The sequence below is a fragment of the Talpa europaea genome (assembly GCF_964194135.1).
Source record: "Talpa europaea genome assembly, chromosome: 4".
NCBI classification, from domain to species: Eukaryota; Metazoa; Chordata; class Mammalia; order Eulipotyphla; family Talpidae; genus Talpa; species Talpa europaea.
The window spans coordinates 28,891,526-28,910,109 of NC_140070.1; the positions used below are offsets into that span (position 1 = coordinate 28,891,526).

Sequence of the window (18,584 nt, forward strand, 5' to 3'; positions counted from 1 at the left end):
ACTAGGCAAATGTGTAGATTCTTGGGAATCTATTTTGTTTTCTAAGGTAGATCTATCCTCAGTCTTACTCTGTATTGCATTTCTTTGGCCACATCTTCAATTTTCAGAGGCTTTCATTTTGGATTCATATTCATAAGGATTATAGAGGAGTTTCCTGAGATTCCTGGTTCATCCTGATTATGGGTCACTTAACCAAATATTTCTTCAAATCCAATAGAGTCAACATCTAAACTTAGTGTTTCCTGTTTGGATTCACCAAAAAATGTTTGCATTCCAAGAAATCTTGGACTATATTTTCTTTTTTTTTCTTCAGCTACAATAAATTTACTGATAACTCAAGATTTTCTTTTGTTTTAAAAAAGTTTTATATTATGATCTTTAACACTTTCTTTTGATTAAAACATGTGTGTACCCTGTGTGTTTTCTAATATTTTTTTCTATTGTTTGGTTTTCTTCTGTATTTTTCACCTCTCTTATTTTAAATGTTTTGAGCCATAGATTTTCTATTTTTTTTTTTCTGATCTATCTGGTATATATCTCTAATATATAGGGTCCCAATAAGCAAGTTTTTGGGCTTTGGAGTTGCCATCAGTATTGGAGTGTCTGTCGGGCCTCTACAGGATGTACTTTAAGAGTTATCAGAAGACAAGTAGGATTGCCTGTAATTCACATCTCTTCTTTGGAATGGCCATGAAATTCTTGACACTGGTCAAATCTTCCACTTGGTTCCCCTTTTCTTGAGGAATTTTGTATTTGATATCTGTAGGTCTTCTCTGGATTCTGTCTTTCCATAGAAATTCTCAGACATTTCATGATTGTTGTCAGAAGTTCAGCTGATTCACATTTCTCCGTGGAGTTATTACCTTTTGTTTCTTTGGCTGTTGGAGACAAATCCACAAAAACATCTCTGAAGCCAATGTCATGGATGTTTTGTCTAGGTTTTCTCCTATGCATGTATGGTTTCAGGTCTTCTAGCCAAGTCTTTTATCCAGTTTTGTGCAAACACACAGTGGGTTATTCCCAAAGGAACAGCCAACCTAATGAAGTGTATTTACACTGAGAAGGACTTTCCAACACACCCTATAAATGCCAAATGGAAATCCCCAGCTCAAGCAGCTAATATGCTTTGTATGCAAATGATGTGGGATTAGCTTTAGGGCAATAGAGATATTCATCCACCAAATATGTCTTTTTACCCAGGTAATGGTAAATACTGTGATTAAGGGGGCCCCTTTTCTATGGATACCCCCTATGATCTTACCATTGTAAAGTTGAACAATTGTCTGAGACTTAATCTGATATGCTCCCTCAGCTTCTTCGTATAGATCTTACAGATACCAAGAACATTAAAAGTAACAAGAAAATGAGGAGAGATGGAGTATCAATGAGCTTGCCCCAGTGGGAAGGAAATCTTTAGTTATTAAGTTATTGGATGAATAGAATGGGCATTAATGAGGTTGAAGCAAAGTTTCAATACCAGCATCCCTGAAAATTGGGAGGACCCCCTGCTGGACTTTTAATATTGAAAATCTTTCCAAAAGTCCATGTTAGTAAAATTGGAGAAATTAAAAAAGCTAGAAGGCAAAGATCATGAGAAACCCATACTGAAAATACCTGCAACTGCAGTCAGGGAGAGTAAGTAATCACAGTAAGGATAAACAAAGGGCCAGAGTGGCCTGCCTCAGTCCTTCACTGGGGACCAAAACTCTTAAGTACGTAGGTAAGTAAAAAGGTCAGAAGACAGAGATGTTTCTGGGTCATTTTAACAGGGAAGTTCTATGCACTGTCTTACTAAAATCTGCTGGTAATGTTTTTAGAACTATGAACACATTGAGAAGATATAGAAATGCAGAGTTGGTGGGAAAAAGGGGGATAATCTGCACAAAAACTGATACAACAAGGTTTATGCGAACTGGCTAGGACTCTTACCTGAATATATTATAGGAATAGACACTGTCTTACCATAAGATGATGGACTAGACTGGCTGAGAGAGACTGGATAGGAGCGTAATAGTGAGACAGGGCAAGCTAGGGTTATTAGGCAGTTTTTAGGGACAGTGCAGGAAGGGACCTCTGAAGAATTTAGGGAGGCTTCAGAGATAAGGACAACCAAAGAAATATAACCAATTCCATTAGGAAAACAAACACCCCAGGACCACGAATAATATTAATACTGTTAATGATGGTCCTGGTTTTCTTTAGGTGATAAAGGGAGGTGGAGACTGGAAAAATGGAGAGTGGTTTAATTTATGGACACATTAGAAGGGCAGCTGTTTAACTTCAATGCAGGGATGCCCATCCAGAGGACTGGGCCATAAATTTAAAGATGCAACTAATGGGGAAAGAGAAAGCTGTTAGATAAGGAATGTGAAGATCCCGCACTCAGTAGCAAATTAAGTAAGACAGCCGAGAACTAACCAATCACAAAGAGACTGGTGAAGTTTTAGAATAATGAGGGAAAAAAAGGTATATATTCCCTAAGACACGACTCTACTTTGGCTTCCTTGCCCCTCCCAGGCCTGGTTCCCTGGCCTGGGAGTCCCACTTTATTTCTGCTCTTTTTCTCCTCAATAAACTTTTTCTTCTAAACAAACCTGCCTCTTCTCGCTTGCTTGCCTGAGCGTCTGCGAAGTTCCTGCTGCGGCTTCGTGAGACACCAACCCGTGGGGGTCTAGCGGCTGGGGCTCAGCGCTGCCCTGCAGCCTGAAATCCGATCCTGGCTGGGAGACTAGGCCTGACAATTCCGGTATCAATAGTATGACAGCATCTTTTATTTTTCAGATTATATCTATCATACTGCAATATGCTATAACAGTATTATTATTGGAAAGATTATAATACTGATAATGGTAACTGAGTACATTGGGAAATTGAGTTTATGCTTCCTATCCTTATCCACATTGACTCCTCCAAATCTGTTATACTTACTCTATTAGGTATATTTCTTTTGCTATAAAAGATCCTGTGGTTAAAGACTAGGGGTCACCTATGATACAATAAAAAACCTATCTGGTCTAGGAGGGCTAGGGGCTGGCACAAAGCTTCCAAAATCCTTGGAATTTCCTGATAGAAGTGTTTGTTATGCTAATGAAGCATGTGTGTTGGGGGTGGTGATAGCTCCAGGGTGGGACTGATTACCCAAAAAAGCCAGCCAGGTGAACAGAGGGCTAGACCTTTCAGTCACCTAAAACAAGAAGGGGTGGATATTGAGCTCAATTACGCAACTGTGATTTAACCAATCCCGCCTGCATAATGAAACCCTGATTAAAAAAACTCAGGCTGCCAAGGCTAAAAGGAGCTTCCTGGTTGTGGACATGTGAGTGTGCTGGGCGGATGATGTGTCTAAAGGCCATGGAAGTTCTATGTTCCCACTTCCCCCAAATCTCTTCTTTCTCCTAGACCTTCCTCTATGCATCTCCTCCATTTGGCTATTCCTTTATAACAAAACTGTAATAGAAAGTGTTTCAGTGAGTTTGGTTACTTATTTAATGAATCATCAAACCTGAGAGTGGTGGGAATTCCCAAATTTGAACCCAAGAAAGTTAGAAATGTGGGTATGCGGGGGTTCCTACTTATGCTGGCAGCTGAAATAGAATCAATCGAGTTTAAATTAAATTCTAAGACACCTCATTGGCATCAGTGGAGTGTTATTAGAATGTAGACATATCATAATTTTTTACTTTTTAAATTATAGCAAAATAATATAAATTTTATACTTTAATCATTCTTTTAAAACTTTTTATTGAAATATAATATAGAAAACATATACAAATGGACTTATAAATACAACTTACAAGTAATTGCTCAATCATATTTCACAAACTGAACATATCCTGGTGGCCTGCAACAAACAGAATATTCCAACATTCCTGTTGAAAAGAATGGGACATTTTTATAAAAGAAACCTAGATATGCTAGTGAACATGGGGTTTAGAGGGTAGGCCTTTTCCCATGCATAAGTATGTAGCCATCCACTTTAATTTGCCATTTCTAAAAAATGGGCTCATGGACAACTTTTTTTTTTTTTTTTTTTTTTAGAGTACAAGCAATTCTTTAAGATTTATTTATTTATTTATACAAGCACTGGGTACAGTCAGAAGCGCGGGAGGGTGAGAGAATTCACCAGAGCCAGAGCGGGGAGCAGAGCAGGCAGAAGGACCGAAGTACACTGCTGAGGGGAGCAGCGGGCGGCAGGAGAGGTCTGCGCGCCATGTGGGACCCTCCCCGGTGGCAGAGGAGCAGCCGGAGATCGAACCCGCGCTGCAGAGGCTGCGGGCAGCTTCGCAACCCAGCGCTCAACCACTGCGCCACCGGGGAGGCCCTCATGGACAACTTTTTAAGGAGTATTTGTGTTAGTGTTAATAGACTCTGTGGTAATAATTTTGAGATATATTGAGTTAAGGCTAGTCATCAGGTTGATCATTTAAGGAGATATTCACAAATTCAGACTCCAGTACCTACTACCTTGAGAAGTCAGGCATTCCCAAGTAAGAAGAGGAATGAGAAGAGTATTTCTTGGCCATTCTAGATACTTTTTAAAAATTATGGCAAAATATACATTAGAAGAGTTACCATTTTAACTGCACAATTCAGTGGCATTAAATACATTCACAATGTTGTACAACTATCACAAATTCCAGAACTTGTTCAACCCAAACAGAAATTTCTATCCCCATTTTCACCTCCCTGCAGCCCTTCGTAACCACTGTTCTCTTTCTGACTCAATGAATTTGCAGACTCTAGGGCTCTCATATAAGTGGGATCATACAATATCAAACTACTGTATCCATATTATTTCACTCAGCATATTCAAGGTTCATCCATGCTAATAGCATTACATTCCTTTTTAAGATATAATATTCTTTTTTTTTTTCCTTTCTTGTAAGATTTATTTATTCATGCATATAAGAGCCGGGGTACAGGCCAGATGTGCGGAAGGGTGAAAAGATTCACCAGAGATAGAGTGGGGAACAGAAAGGGCAGACTGACTGAAATACACTGCTGAGGGGAGCAGCAGGTGAGACAGGAGAGGTCTGCCGCTCTATGTGGGTATCTCCCTGGCCATCCTGGATGGAACCCACGCTGCAGAGGCTACAGACAGCTTCACAGCGCTGTACTCAACTGCCTGCGCCACCAGGGAGGGCCTAGATCTGATATTTTTTAATGTTGTAATCGTTAATTGCTTCTAGGCTAATATTTTAAAATGGGTTGACCAGTTGAAATTTTGAGCCAAGCTGTAAGGTTGTCTCAGGTGTTTGAATATAACTTAAGGTCTTTGTAATTTAGAGGATTTATATTTTCAACAGTATGATTTCCTTTTGTCTCTGGCTACTTCAAACTAGTTTTACTTATATCTGAGAACCATAAAAACTTTAACACAGTAAAAAGTCTATCATGTTAGATGAAATATGACAAGGTAAATCAGAGTCCAGTTCCTCCCAAGGTCAGGGTGGTATGGATGGTGCTCAGGACTCACAGGCTGACAAGGATCCCTGGGGAGTTGTCATTACAGTAGACTGTTCTAAATAAGTTGTTTTTTTTTTTTTTTAAACCAAGTTTATCGAGTGACACAAACTTGAGCTGATGAAAGTCCACTGCCTTCTGATCCAATCTCCACCTGCGATGGTGTTGCAGCCAGGAAACCTGTCTTGAGGCAGATTCCAGGCCCACCAAGCACTCTGCTCTACCAGGGTTTCATTTGCTGCTGCTACTATTGCTGCTGCTGCTTCCAAAGAGATACTTCTAGCAGCTTCATTATTAGGCACAATGAACTCTTCATATTTTAGTGTCCTGGGGAGGGGCATCATTCTGTGTCTCAGGGACCTCGCTGTTGGGCTCTGGCTGGGTGTGGCTGGCCCCAGACCTGCCGCTTGGCTCCAGAGCTGCCTCCCCTTCTTGCTTTCCCTTGCCTGGCCCCTGCTCAGGGTTGTGGTTGTCTCCCACTTCTCCAGGGGACATCTCGGGGGCCTCCTTCCTGGCAGCTTCCTCCTCTGGGTTCTTTTGTGCTGGTGCCTTTTCTTCTTCATTTTCCACACGCTCCTCCTTCCCCTCTGTAGCTTTTTCCATCTGTTCTCCAGCCGGGTTTCCCTCTCTGGGGCATCCACACTCATTCTCTGCCTCTGGACTGGAAGTTTGGGGGGTTTCTGAGGCCTCCTCCCCGCCTGGACTCTGACTGGCCTCCTCTCTGGAATCCCCCGTGACCTTCTCGGGATGCTGAGCTTTCTCCATGGCCGTGACCTTCTCTTCTGGCTTCTCCGTCCTGCTGGGCGTCCTCCCCAGTTTCCTCCTTGCTTCCTGCTCTGTCGCCCCCTCACAGGGTGGAGGGGACCCCGGGGATTTGCTCTTGGACAGGAAAACTTCATCCCCATTCTCTTCCTTGGCCCCATTCTCCTGGGATGGCTCAGGGGCCGTGAAATTTCCCAGCTCCCCATAGTCTGACTGAGACCTTCGGAATCGCCTGGAGGGAGGGCGCCTTTTTATTGAGCCTCTGGTCCGCACCTTATTGTAACAGGGCAGGTGGCTGCCCTCAGGTGGCTGGTCGAAGCTGGCGGGCACTTCCTCTGGCTCGCTGGCCCGAGACTGCACTCCAGGGCTGCTGGGTGTGGAAGGCGGGCTGTGAAACGGGGACACCACGGCCTTGAGTCCAGGACTCTTGGGTGAGGCCCCGGGCAGCAGGGCCCCGGGGTTGAAAACTAAGTTTGCCTGAAGCTTTTCAATCAGAGGCGAACTCTTCACCTTGACTTTAGGAGGGTGACTCGCATTGGGTGGTGATTTCTCCTCACCATTCTGGCCCAGCTCTATCTTGGGGGGAAACGGGGAGAGAGCAGGGCGGTTTCCTTCTTGTTGGTTTACTGGCTGGTGTCTCCTTTGCAGTAGCTGCCTGCTCCCTAAACCTCCCAGTCAGCTGGGCTACCGAGGGGCGTGCCGAGCCATCCACGTTGACATTGGTCTCTGCCATTCTTCCCTGTTTTCCTCTCCATCTTCCAGTTGAAAGGTCCATAAGATATAATATTCTACTGCATGTATGTCCCACATTTTGTTTATCTACCCACCTGTTGATGAAGATTCTTGTTCACATTTTTTTTTTAAAAGATATATTTATGCATGCATGCAAGAGCTGGGATGCAGGCCAGAGATGCAGGGGGTGAGAGGATTCCCTAGAGACAGAGTGGGGAACAGAACAGGCAGATCTACTGAAATACACTGCTGAGGGGAGCAGCGGGAGAGGCAGGAGAAGTCTGCTGCGCCACGTGGGTCACTTCCCTGGCCAGGGATCAAACTTGTGCTACAGTGGCTGCAGAGAGCTTCACAGCACTGTATTTTAACCCCTTGCGCCACCAGGGAGGCCCCTGTCCACCTTTTTTTGTTAATGGGAATAATGATTATTATTATAAACATTGGTGTACAGGTATATGCATTGATATACACATTTTCATAAACCCATTCTCATGTAGCTTTATTGTTTAAATAAACCTTTCAGGTTATTTTTGATTTAGAGATCAAATAGATATTAATGATAGCTTATATTTTGATGAGTCCAATGTTTTATTATCAGCATTAATATTTTTGCTAAATATTCAGAGGTAAAATAATATACACAAAGCTGTAATATAAGCAAAACTATGGGGAAGTATCAGAACTATATGGGAAGACTTAAACTAATGGACTAGAAAAATGCAAAAGATGAAATTACATCAATTATTTTGTGCTCAATCTTCTGAATGTATTAAATACATGGCAAGTACCTATATTTAAAGATTCTGCCTTTTTCCTTAGAAACAAAAACATGTTTATGAGAATTAGCTTCAAAAGATAAGGCTTCCTAAATGTGAGTATGACATTTAGTACTTCAGACCAGTATTCTTGCTGGATTGACTACTTGATGATCGCTCTCGTTCTTTAGTAATTTCCATCTCAATTTTGGCTTTGATTTTCTCCCAGTCTATTTGCAGCTGCAATAGAAGAAGAGACATCTCATATAGCATAAGACTTTTTTGTTAAATCAAAAGTAAACAAAAATAGAAAGAATAGCTTCAAAAATTAGAGAAAAAGAGAGTATGGAGAAAAAAGATAAGAAGAAAATGTTTCCCCAAAATGAAATTGCTTTTAAAATAAGGCCAAACAGAGAAAATTGCCACAATAAAAAGCAAAGACCAAAATTTAACTATAGCTATTGATAGTAGGCATTTCTTTTTTTTTTAATAGTAGTCATTTCTAAACCCTGGGGGTTTCAGGATTCTGCAGAGATGCTGGGACAGGGAAGGGGAGAAGGAGACTGTTCTCCAAGCAAGAGGGAAAGTGGACCAGACTCTGGCCATCAGGCACATTTCAAAGGGTCAGCTCTTAACTGCTTACACACTGAGGTTTCATTACAAGTCCAGTTGGGAGGAACGATGATGGGACAGAAGTAGCCTCCCCTGAGCATATTCTACAAAAGTGGTTCATTTGCAACAGCTCTTAGAGGAATCTAAAGACATGGTGGTGAAAACCACAATGGAAACATATTAGAGGAAGTAGGGGAAAGGAAAGTGGGACACACATGAAAAGCATCCCTGAAGAAAGTCAACAATTTTCTCTGTCTGCTTCCTCTTGGTCCTTGATGCAGTGGCCCTCTCCAAGTCCAGCTGAACCTTCTCTAACTAAGGTCACTGGGGTTAGGAATGGACTCTGCCCCTGAGTTCTATGAACAATTTCTCTAAGAAAAAGCATTACACTTTCTTTAAAAAGTTTGGAGATCAGGCCTCTCCGGTGGCGCAGCAGTTGAGTGCTGGGTTGCGAAGCTGCCCGCAGCCTCTGCAGTGCCGGTTCGATCCCCGGCCGGTGGGCGAGGGTCCCACATGGCGCGACAGATCTTTCCTGTCTTGCCCACTGCTCCCCTCAGCAGTGTATTTCATCAGTCTGCCTGCTCTGCTCTCCCCTCTGGCTCTGGTGAATTCTCTCACCCTCCCGCGCTTCTGACTGTACCCAGTGCTTGTATAAATAAATAAATAAATAAATCCTTAAAAAAAAAAAAGAGTCTGGAGATCACTAATTAGGAACATGTGCTTTCTATGAGGCAAGACATGGGAAAAATTTGGCCCCATATTAAACTACCTCTGATTTACCCAAACCCAAAACGCTGAGATTGAGCCAGAAATGGCTAGACTTTCACCCCTCCCCACCTCAGCAGGGAAGTTAAGGGGAGTAAGTGGTATTGAACCACACTGAACTACTGCTTCGGCTTGAGCAGATTTATCTCTTTTTTTAAAAAAAAAAAGATTTATTTATTTATACATGAACTGGGGTACAGGCCAGATGCACGGGAGGGTGAGAGGATTCACCAGAGACAGAGCGGGGAACAGAATAGGCAGACTGACAAAATACACTGCTGAGGGGAGCAGCAGGTGAGACAGGAGTGGTCATGCCATGTGGGACCCTCGCCAGCCAGCAGGGATAGAACCAGCGCTGCAGAGGCTGTGGGCAGCTTCACGGTGCTGTGCTCAAGTGCCTGTGCCACCAGGGGAGCCCTGAGCAGATTTATCTTAACTGAAAGATGGATTTAATCTTATCAGGACTTTAAGACTCTTATTTTGTGCTGGAAGTTGATGGAATTAAATATTTCATTCTTTTCCAGTCCAATATCATTTATCTAAGTATCTATGAAGTAATTTGTGGGTATTTTTGGTTGCTTTTTCAAAAAGGTTTTTAAGATAATGTCATGTATTTGCTAATATGTATTTTTTTTAAAAGATGACTTTAAAGTATCCTTAATCATAGAAAATGAACCTCTCTGTTAAGGTGCTCATTGAAAGGCACAGCAAATGTTAGATTATTTAAAAGACTCATTTTTCAATCAGGCCAGAACTTGATTGTTTTAAATGGCAAAATACTTGGTTCTAGTTCTAAAAAACATTTGCAAAGAGAAAGACAAAATTGATGGATGCCTTGGCCTTCTTCCAGTCTGAAATTGACTTATACATGTTTCTCAAATCAATCACAATAAAACCATATATTGACAGCACATGGAACAACTGTTTCTTTGTGGCACCAGAAGTCCATCAAGTAAACGAATGACATCTATATTAGTTACTTGTTATAGTACAAATGAGGGTGTCAGTTCATAGCTGTCCCACTGAAAATACATGTTCACTTTCGCTTTGGCATGCATCCAGTTTTAGAACAGTGCTCTGATAATTTAGTCCTTGGTAGAGAAGATTTTTAACGGTGGGTTTTAGGCAAGAATGTATTCATGACAGCTGTCAAATGACTTCCACACGGAAATACATCCTTTTCTATTACAAGGGGTGTTAATATTCTTGGGCATTTTCTATTCTAGTCCCTAGTCAGTTCTTAGTCACACAGAAGCTATTTCAAAATGACGTTCCATCCTCTACCCTATCCTCTCTTCACCTTCAGCTGAAAATCAGCTTCCCACTCTACAGGGAATAGAGTGGCACCAGGGATGGATTTACTTAATTTCCTTCCTTGCACTCACAAACTGACCTATATCTGCATTCATCTCACCTCTTTCCTTTCTGTCTCAGGCCAGCCTCTTCACGTAAAATCCCTGGTCCCATCTTCTTCAACAACTCTAGGATACTTGCTTCAATTATCACTGACAAATTCAATTTCCTTTTCTTCACTGGTTGCTCATCATCCTTCTCTGTTCTTTCTCCCTGCAAGCTACCACCCTCATTATTCTTCCCATTCCTGAGCCTCATTCGCTCCCCAGACCATGACTGTATGACTGTGTTCCCAACATACTGCTCACTAAGACCACCATCAAGTGTTTTCTTTCCTCAGGCTACATACCTTCTCTTATGATTCAGTTACTCATTCAACAAATAGCACTTATTGTATACATATACCAATGATTCTTTTAAGCATAAGGATTCATCAGTGAATAAAAAGTAAAAAATCAATTTTCATGGCAGTATAAACAAGGACAGATGACAGTGGACAAGACAAATATATTATATATATATATATATCTGCAGTATATCAGAAGTGGTGAGGGTTTTAAAAATAATGACAGGAAGCAATAAATGCCAGGGTGGAGCTGTACAGGTGGGTGCTATATGTCAAATATAGTAATCAGAGAAGGCTCCCTGAGAAGCTGGTTTGAAGAAGTGAAGAGGATGAGTGAGTGAGTCCATGGAGCTATCTGGGCAAGAGCACACTGACAGCGGGAAGAAAAAAATCCTCAAGTAGGAGCATTCCCTGGGCCTTATTGCGCACTGCTCTTTGAAAAATCTCTCCTATCAGACTACACAATACTATCCCCTTGGGGTTCTGCTCTCCTTTCTAAATGTCCTTCTCAGTCTTTTTTTTTTTTTTTTGCTTTTACTTTTTTCAATTTCCCTTCCCTAGGCAAGACTTTTTCTCTTAGCTATGAGTATCACCAGAGTTTCAACCACAGCTTTTCCATACTTTCACTAAGATAAATCAACTCACATCGCTTCAACTATGCCTAGATGGTCATGACCATGTATGTCTCCAGCTCCAAATCTTCCTTTGTCAATATCCCTCAATGACCACATTTATGTTTCCAATTGCCTACTATATGTCCACCTGGATACCCCACAGGGAATTCAAGCTTAAATAATTATGTATTTCATGTATTCAAACTTTAAAAGTCTAAAGCATGTATATTCTCATGTTCTTATCAGGATTAATGGCATCCCATCTATTGGTCCCCACGCTAGAGTTACTGAACTCATTCTCAAATACCTTGCCTTACTTCACCACCTCCCACTCTCAGCCACAATATTCTCTTGATATTACTGTTAGGGTGTTTTTTTTTTTTTTCTTTCATTAATCTTACTCTTTTCATCTCCTGTGGGACAATTATAGTAACCACCTAACTGGGCTCCTAGTCACTACCCTTATCTCTAATTCATCTTCCACATCAGAAGTTATCTTTCAAGTCATTCTACTCATTACAAACTTCTAAGTCTTCTCATTGCCTTCATTATAAAGTCTATCAGTATGATGTTAAGATCTTTAATATCTGGTTCCAACCAACAATCCAAACACCCAGGACCTAGGACCTGGAGGAGTCACCCTATTCCTTTCCCTTGTTTCACAACCCACACATTTGTTCTTATATTCTTTGATTGACTGACTAAATCTGACATTTTGTAGACAATTCTAAATTTCCATTTACTTTTAATTGGGACTTTAAAAGGGAAAAGTGATCCTGCTACCTCCTTTCAATAGTTTCACATTAATCTTTAGATAAAGTCCATTATCTTTAATTTGCCTTATGAAACCCTCAAGTCAATCTCCCTTTGCTCTTTATTCTTTTCTACTCAGAGCCTTCCCTTTGCGTAGAACATGTCATTTCTTGCCCAAACCCCAGTCAACTTCTGCTACTCTTCCTTTACAGTTCAGCTGAAAAGGAAGTCTTACAGCATCATGTACACCACCTTCAAAGCAGTTATAATTGAAATGAACAATTAGCTATATACTAACTATTGCCTCTATTTGAATAGACACTTCATGAGCTCAGCATCAGTGTCTGCCAAGTTTATGATTATATCCCAGTACCAAGGAGAGTACTCTGTCTGCAGGAGGTGCTTTATAAATATGCCATGAATAAAAGGTAACTAAATACCCAGCAAATGCACTATCGGTTAACAATCTCTCACATTTTTTCCTCCTGAGCTTTGTAACTCAGGACCTCACAAGATTATAAGGCAATAAAACCAGCAAGGCAGCTCCAGTTACGTAGCTTTGCCTGAAGTGGTTTGTCTGAACCACAGTACTGACTTCTCTATCGGCATCAAAATTCTCTACTTTCTGAAATTCTGCTCATGAGGTGTTTGTTGGTTTGCCACTGTTTCTCCTTCTCCTAGCATAATGTTTTAAATGGTTCCTGGTTCTTCTACTTCACTTATTGAACAGAGTATTTATTCAGTACATGGAACATATTCCTCAAGTTGATTTTATTTACCAGACTTAGAAAGTATTTTACAAATACTCATTGAACAACATTGTAGACCAAGTATAATGACTCATGGGGTTCCAAGAAGGTAACATATCCTTTTTGAGTTCCAAGTTTCCGTACTTTAAATTAGAAATGCCCAAGTAATATTTCAGGGCTCATACATGGAATGTATATCAAGCTTTTCACTCCTATAATCTTTCACATTATGTATTGTGAGCCCCCTAACTTCACCAAATATATAAAATGAATGTTTCTTAATTATCTTTTTCTATTCAATTTTTAGTTCTGAAATAAAGGGTTTACATAATCATTATTTTGCCTAAGATAAATGGCGGGGAATTTTTAAGTCAAAGGTAATTTTCTTCTTAAGATACTGCTTTATGATTTCTAGTTAATTTCCAAATTATATTTTTAAAGAAGGAAAGTAGGAAACTAGAACATGGTGCCATAGGGAGTTAAAGTAACCTATATACTTTCAGATTCAAATGAAAATACCTTAAAAAAAGCCATGTCATTCTGGTTATCCCACTTTGAACATTTCTGCTACTCATGTGATTGGAAGTATTATATTTGCTGTCGGTTGAATAAATTTGTGAGAGCAAGATAAGATTATTAAGTTTTTGCTATCAAAAATAAAATTTCCATGAGTATAAAAATATATTTTCTATGTCATCAAAATCACAAAATGTAAAAATACTGGAAAAACTACCAATGATGATAATGATAAAAAAGAGGAAGCAGAGTGGTAATAATCTGCTTAAAAATTGTACAATGAAGTAAAATTAAAGTGGGTGCTCAATTTTAACATCACATTTATGAAGCAAAAGTATGTGACAAAAATAACCAAATGAGCAGGTGACTCTTGGAACTCCCTGGCACTGCAGTGTGTGGCTGCACATATTCCATGCATTACAGTGGGACCCCCAGAGGCTCCAGGAGCCCTGATATATTCTAGTTGTAGAGAAAGCCTTCAGAGCCCAAACTGTCAGAGGACTCATTTTAGTGACTAAACAAATTTCAAAACAAAAAAGTTTCTTGAGTTTCTATAAAATATGCCTATTTCTACCAAGAAACCAACAACTTGTATCTATCCCAGATTCAGGTGTTAAAAGTTGCATTGCAGAACACTAAGAATGGTCCAATAGGTTTCACTACCATAAAAAACTTTTCTAAGCTTACAAAAAAAAAAAAAAACAGATCATGAAATTCAGTATTCTAAATATGGTGAATGGTAGGTGCTTCCTCCCTACCATACTACTTCTTTCCAAGGTTCCTCTGCCCCCTAAGATGGATCAAAACATGCATTTAATCAACTCCATGGAAAAACACTCACACAAAGTCTATAAATTCCATGAAGAGAAGCCATAACTGATTCATCACCTAGCACTCCTTTTAAATAAATGAATGAATGAAAAGCCAGGAAATCAACTGGTTCACATAGCTGGAAGCAGACTGAACCTGTCTTAGGATTTCAAGTCTCTTAGATTTGCATGGCTAGAGATGAACTCCATTTCTGGACTCTGAATTGGAAGGATCTAGGCAGGTGGCCACAATCAGTTCTGCTCTAGGCACTGTGGCAAATTTCCCAACCTCCCTTATTCTGGATCTCCTTGTAGGCTGATATGTTCTGGAATGATTTCCTTTTAATTGGAATCATAAAACCTGAGATTCTGGTAGGAATGATAGGCAACAGTTTAGTCTACTTTAGTTCTAGGCAATGAAGTATACTAGGCTGGGCATCTCACGAGGTAGAACATAGCTTCCTAGATTTCTGCAAAGTGACAAAATACGTATTTTCTGGTCAGTACCTTCTGTGGTTATGTATTTCCCCTGAAACAGAAGAGGCACTGGTAAAAGACAAAATTCAGTTATTAGAAGCATTTATCTCAGGCATTGATATGGTTTATTTAAAAATATTAATTAGCAACCAACCTTAATACAAATTGAGAATTATTAAAACAAACTTAATGTAATAAAAATATGCTGTAAGATTCCAGAAAAAAAATTAGCAATACAATTATGTAGTCAAAATAATGCAAAAGTAATGTTTCAGAGATTATGATATGAATCATTCAAATTGTAATTCAAAAGATGATTATATTTATAAAACATATACATTATTATAAAATACTGTATAATACTTACACCTTCTGCATACTGTAAATATCGTTTATTAGTTTCTTGTTTACCAAATGTCTCCAAAAACTTTTGACGGTAAGCAAGAACTGTATCAACATGTGTTTTGTATTTTACAGCCAATTCAAGTGCCCTATAATGAGAAATAAAATAGATTATAAGCATTATTTGTGTTAGCCTCCATGAACAGTAAAATTTGGGGTGAAAGAGTGGGACCAATGGCCTTATATTGTTCACTCACTATAGAGCATCACTCCCTATCTTATCTAATTTGCAAATTCCTATTTATTTTTCCAGGTCCATATCAAACATGATAACTTTTTCCTGACCAGCTAATTATCATACACCTTACTTGTGCTCTAAAACATTTTATACATTATTATTAAGCCCTGCTAACAGCGAATCACAATTACTATTTATTAGTCTGTTTAACTAACTTGTATTCTATTGAACAGAGATCTGGGTTTCATTTCTTTTTTGTGAGTACTATAGAATGTATGGTAAATGTTTATTTAAAAATTCACTAAAGTCACAAATAAAATTCAAATGAATAAACAATATAAGTGAGTCTACCATCTTGATGATTTTTGTTAAGTCTACAGTGAATTTATTCTGCTCAATATTTAACTAAATACTTAGATCCTTGAGTTGTTAGTATAAGTTAAAAATACTGTTAAAATACTTCACTCCAGTAATAATGGCCCACATGAAAATAAAATGGAAACAACAAATGCTGGAGATAATGTGGAGATAAAGGAACCCTCTTACACTGCTGGTGGGAATGTAAATTTGTCCAGCCACCATGGAAAGCTGTGTGGATAGGCCTCAGAACACTAACAATGGATCTACCATATAATTCAGCAATCCACTCTTAGAAATCTACCCAAAGGACACAAAAACACAAGTTGGAAAAGAAACCTGCACGCCTATGTTTATTGCAGCATTATTTACAATAGCCAAGATATGGAAAAAACCCCAATGTCCCAAAAATAGACAAATGAATCAAAAAGATGTGGTATATTTACACAATGGAATACTACTCAATGATCAAAAAGGAAATTCATGTCATTTGCTGCAACATGGATGGGGTGGGATGGGATTATGATAGCTGAAATAAGTCAGAAGGAAAAAGATAAATATCGGGTGGTCTCACTTACATATGGAATACAGAGAAACCAAAAAAAAGATGAAGAAAAAGTTAAAACTAGCAAGCTGACCATAGATCTGAGGCTTAAGAAATGGAGGAAGAGGAGGAGAGTCAAAACAGGGAAGGGACGAACACAAGAGAATATGGTGATGGTTCACGGGTGATATGGTGGCAGGAGAACTAATGGGGACTGCAACAATCTAAGAAAAAAATAATTAATAAAAAGAGGAGAGTGTGACAAACCAATAGAATAAAGGGCTTTACGGAAGGCATGAAAAATTAAAAAATGAAAGCAATGGATTTTTCTTGGGGAAAAAATATTGTGACAATAATAATAAAGGTCTGACAAAATGCTTTTTCCATTTTGAGTCATAGAAAAAGCTAATAGCCATTAAACTTTATAACCTAATTAATAGCTATCTATTTATATAACTAAGTTATATTTTGTATTTCATAAATAGCAGATGAGAACTAAATGAATGATGCCGAAGTCAGTGCCTCAACACTGAAGATACAAAATCTATATATTAATAATTTGGAGGGAAATTGAAAGATTAATGCTCTGTTTCAAGACTATACATAGATTTATTTATTTATTTATTTTTAAGATTTATTTATTTATTTATACAAGCACTGGGTACAGTCAGAAGCGCGGGAGGATGAGAGAATTCACCAGAGGCAGAGCAGGGAGCAGAACAGGCAGAAGGACCGAAGTACACTGCTGAGGGGAGCAACGGGCGGCAGGAGAGGTCTGCGCACCATGTGGAACCCTCCTCCAGTGGCCTGGGAGCAGCCGGGGATCGAACTGGCGCTGCAGAGGCTGTGAGCAGCTTAGCAACCCAGCGCTCAACCGCTGCGCCACCAGGGAGGCCCTATACATAGATTTATACATAGATTCTGGAGGCTCCAAGACAAAGGTTCAAAATAAATGGTTGGAAGACTATCATAAGCAAATGGATCCTTAAAAAGGCAAGGAGAACCATACTTAAATCTGATAAAATGGACTTCCAGCTAAAAAAGGTAACAAAAGAAAGGGATGGACTTTAAATAGTAATTGAGGGATCAATCATCAAGAAGACATGACTCTAATTGATATACATAAACCAATAAAGGAATATCAAACTATATAAAGCAATTATTAACAATCTAAAGAGACACTGAAAACAATACAATAGTAGTAGAGGACTTCAACACTCTACCTACATCAATGGAGAGATGATCAGACAGAAAATTAACAAAAAAACAATAGCCTTATGAAGAGTTAAACCACATGGGTCTAGTAGATAATTATAGGGCACTGCACCCTCCAAAAGCTGAGTACACATTCTTCTCAAGTACACATGGAATATTCTTGAGGATAAACCACACATTGGGTCAAAAAAACAAGGTTCAGTAAATTCACGAAGACTGAAATTACATTAAATATCTTCTCTGATCACAATGGTATCAAACTAGAAATCAACCACTAAAAGAAAGTGATAAAAATGTTTAATATGTGGAAACTGAACAACATACTACTAAATGATTATTGGATTAACAAGGAAATCAAAGGCAAAATTTTTAAAAAGGTGGATACCAAGAAAATGAAGACACACACTATCAGAATCTACAGAACAGAGCAAAAGCAGTACCAAGAGGAAAGTAAACAGTTGTTCATAAATAAGAAATAAGAAAGACTTCAAATAAATAATCTAACCTTATATCTTTAGGAACTAGAAAATGAAGAATGAACACAACCAAACCCAACAAAAGGAAGGAAATAAGAAACATTAGAGCAGAAATAAAGGAACTAGAAATCAAAAAGATGGTCCAAAAATCAGTGAAACCAAAAGCTAGTTCTTTGAAAAAATTAAGAAAATAGACAAGCCTCTAGCTAGACTCACTAAGGAAAAAAAGGGAGAAAACTCTATTATAATAATATAAAAAAGGGAGAAACTCTAATATAAAAAATCAGAAACAAAAGAGAAGTTACAACAGACACCTCAGAAATACAGAGGATCATAAGAGAGTACTATGAACATCTTTACGCCCATAATTTAAATAATCTAGGGAAAAGAAAAAGTCTTAGAAGTATACAACCTATTGAGACAGAATCAGGAAGAAACAAAAACCTGAACTGACCATTTACAAGCAAGGAAATTGAAACAGTAATCAAAAGTCTCTCAAATATGAAAGCCCAATGAGTTCTACCAAACCTTCAAAGATGAACTAGCCTTCTCAAATTCTTGCGAAAAATTGAAGATGAGAGAATGCTTCCAAACATATTTACTCTGATACCAAAGCAGGTAAGGCAGTCAAACAAAGAAAACCAGTATCCATGATGAACACAGATACAAACATCCTCAACAAGATCTTAAAAAACTGAATTTCATA

The 18,584-nt window shown here is 39.0% G+C and overlaps 2 protein-coding genes across 2 annotated transcripts in view; both read right to left on the reverse strand.

Annotated features, from left to right (window-relative positions):
- Positions 1–5,775: 5,775 nt before the first annotated feature.
- RCSD1 (RCSD domain containing 1) lies at positions 5,776–6,958 on the reverse strand (the record flags this gene model as incomplete). Its single annotated transcript, XM_084232582.1, is given in 2 exon segments — positions 5,776–6,814; positions 6,816–6,958. Coding segments are annotated over 2 exon segments (1,182 nt in total).
- An 883-nt stretch (positions 6,959–7,841) lies between these two features.
- Positions 7,842–18,584, reverse strand: part of IFT80 (intraflagellar transport 80) — a gene marked incomplete at both ends in the record, with an annotated part of 87,442 nt that continues 76,699 nt past the window's right edge. Inside the window, 2 exons of the mRNA XM_084232583.1 lie at positions 7,842–7,952; positions 15,074–15,197. Of these exons, the coding sequence (XP_084088709.1) occupies positions 7,842–7,952; positions 15,074–15,197 (235 nt within the window). The remainder of the gene's footprint in view (positions 7,953–15,073; positions 15,198–18,584) is intronic.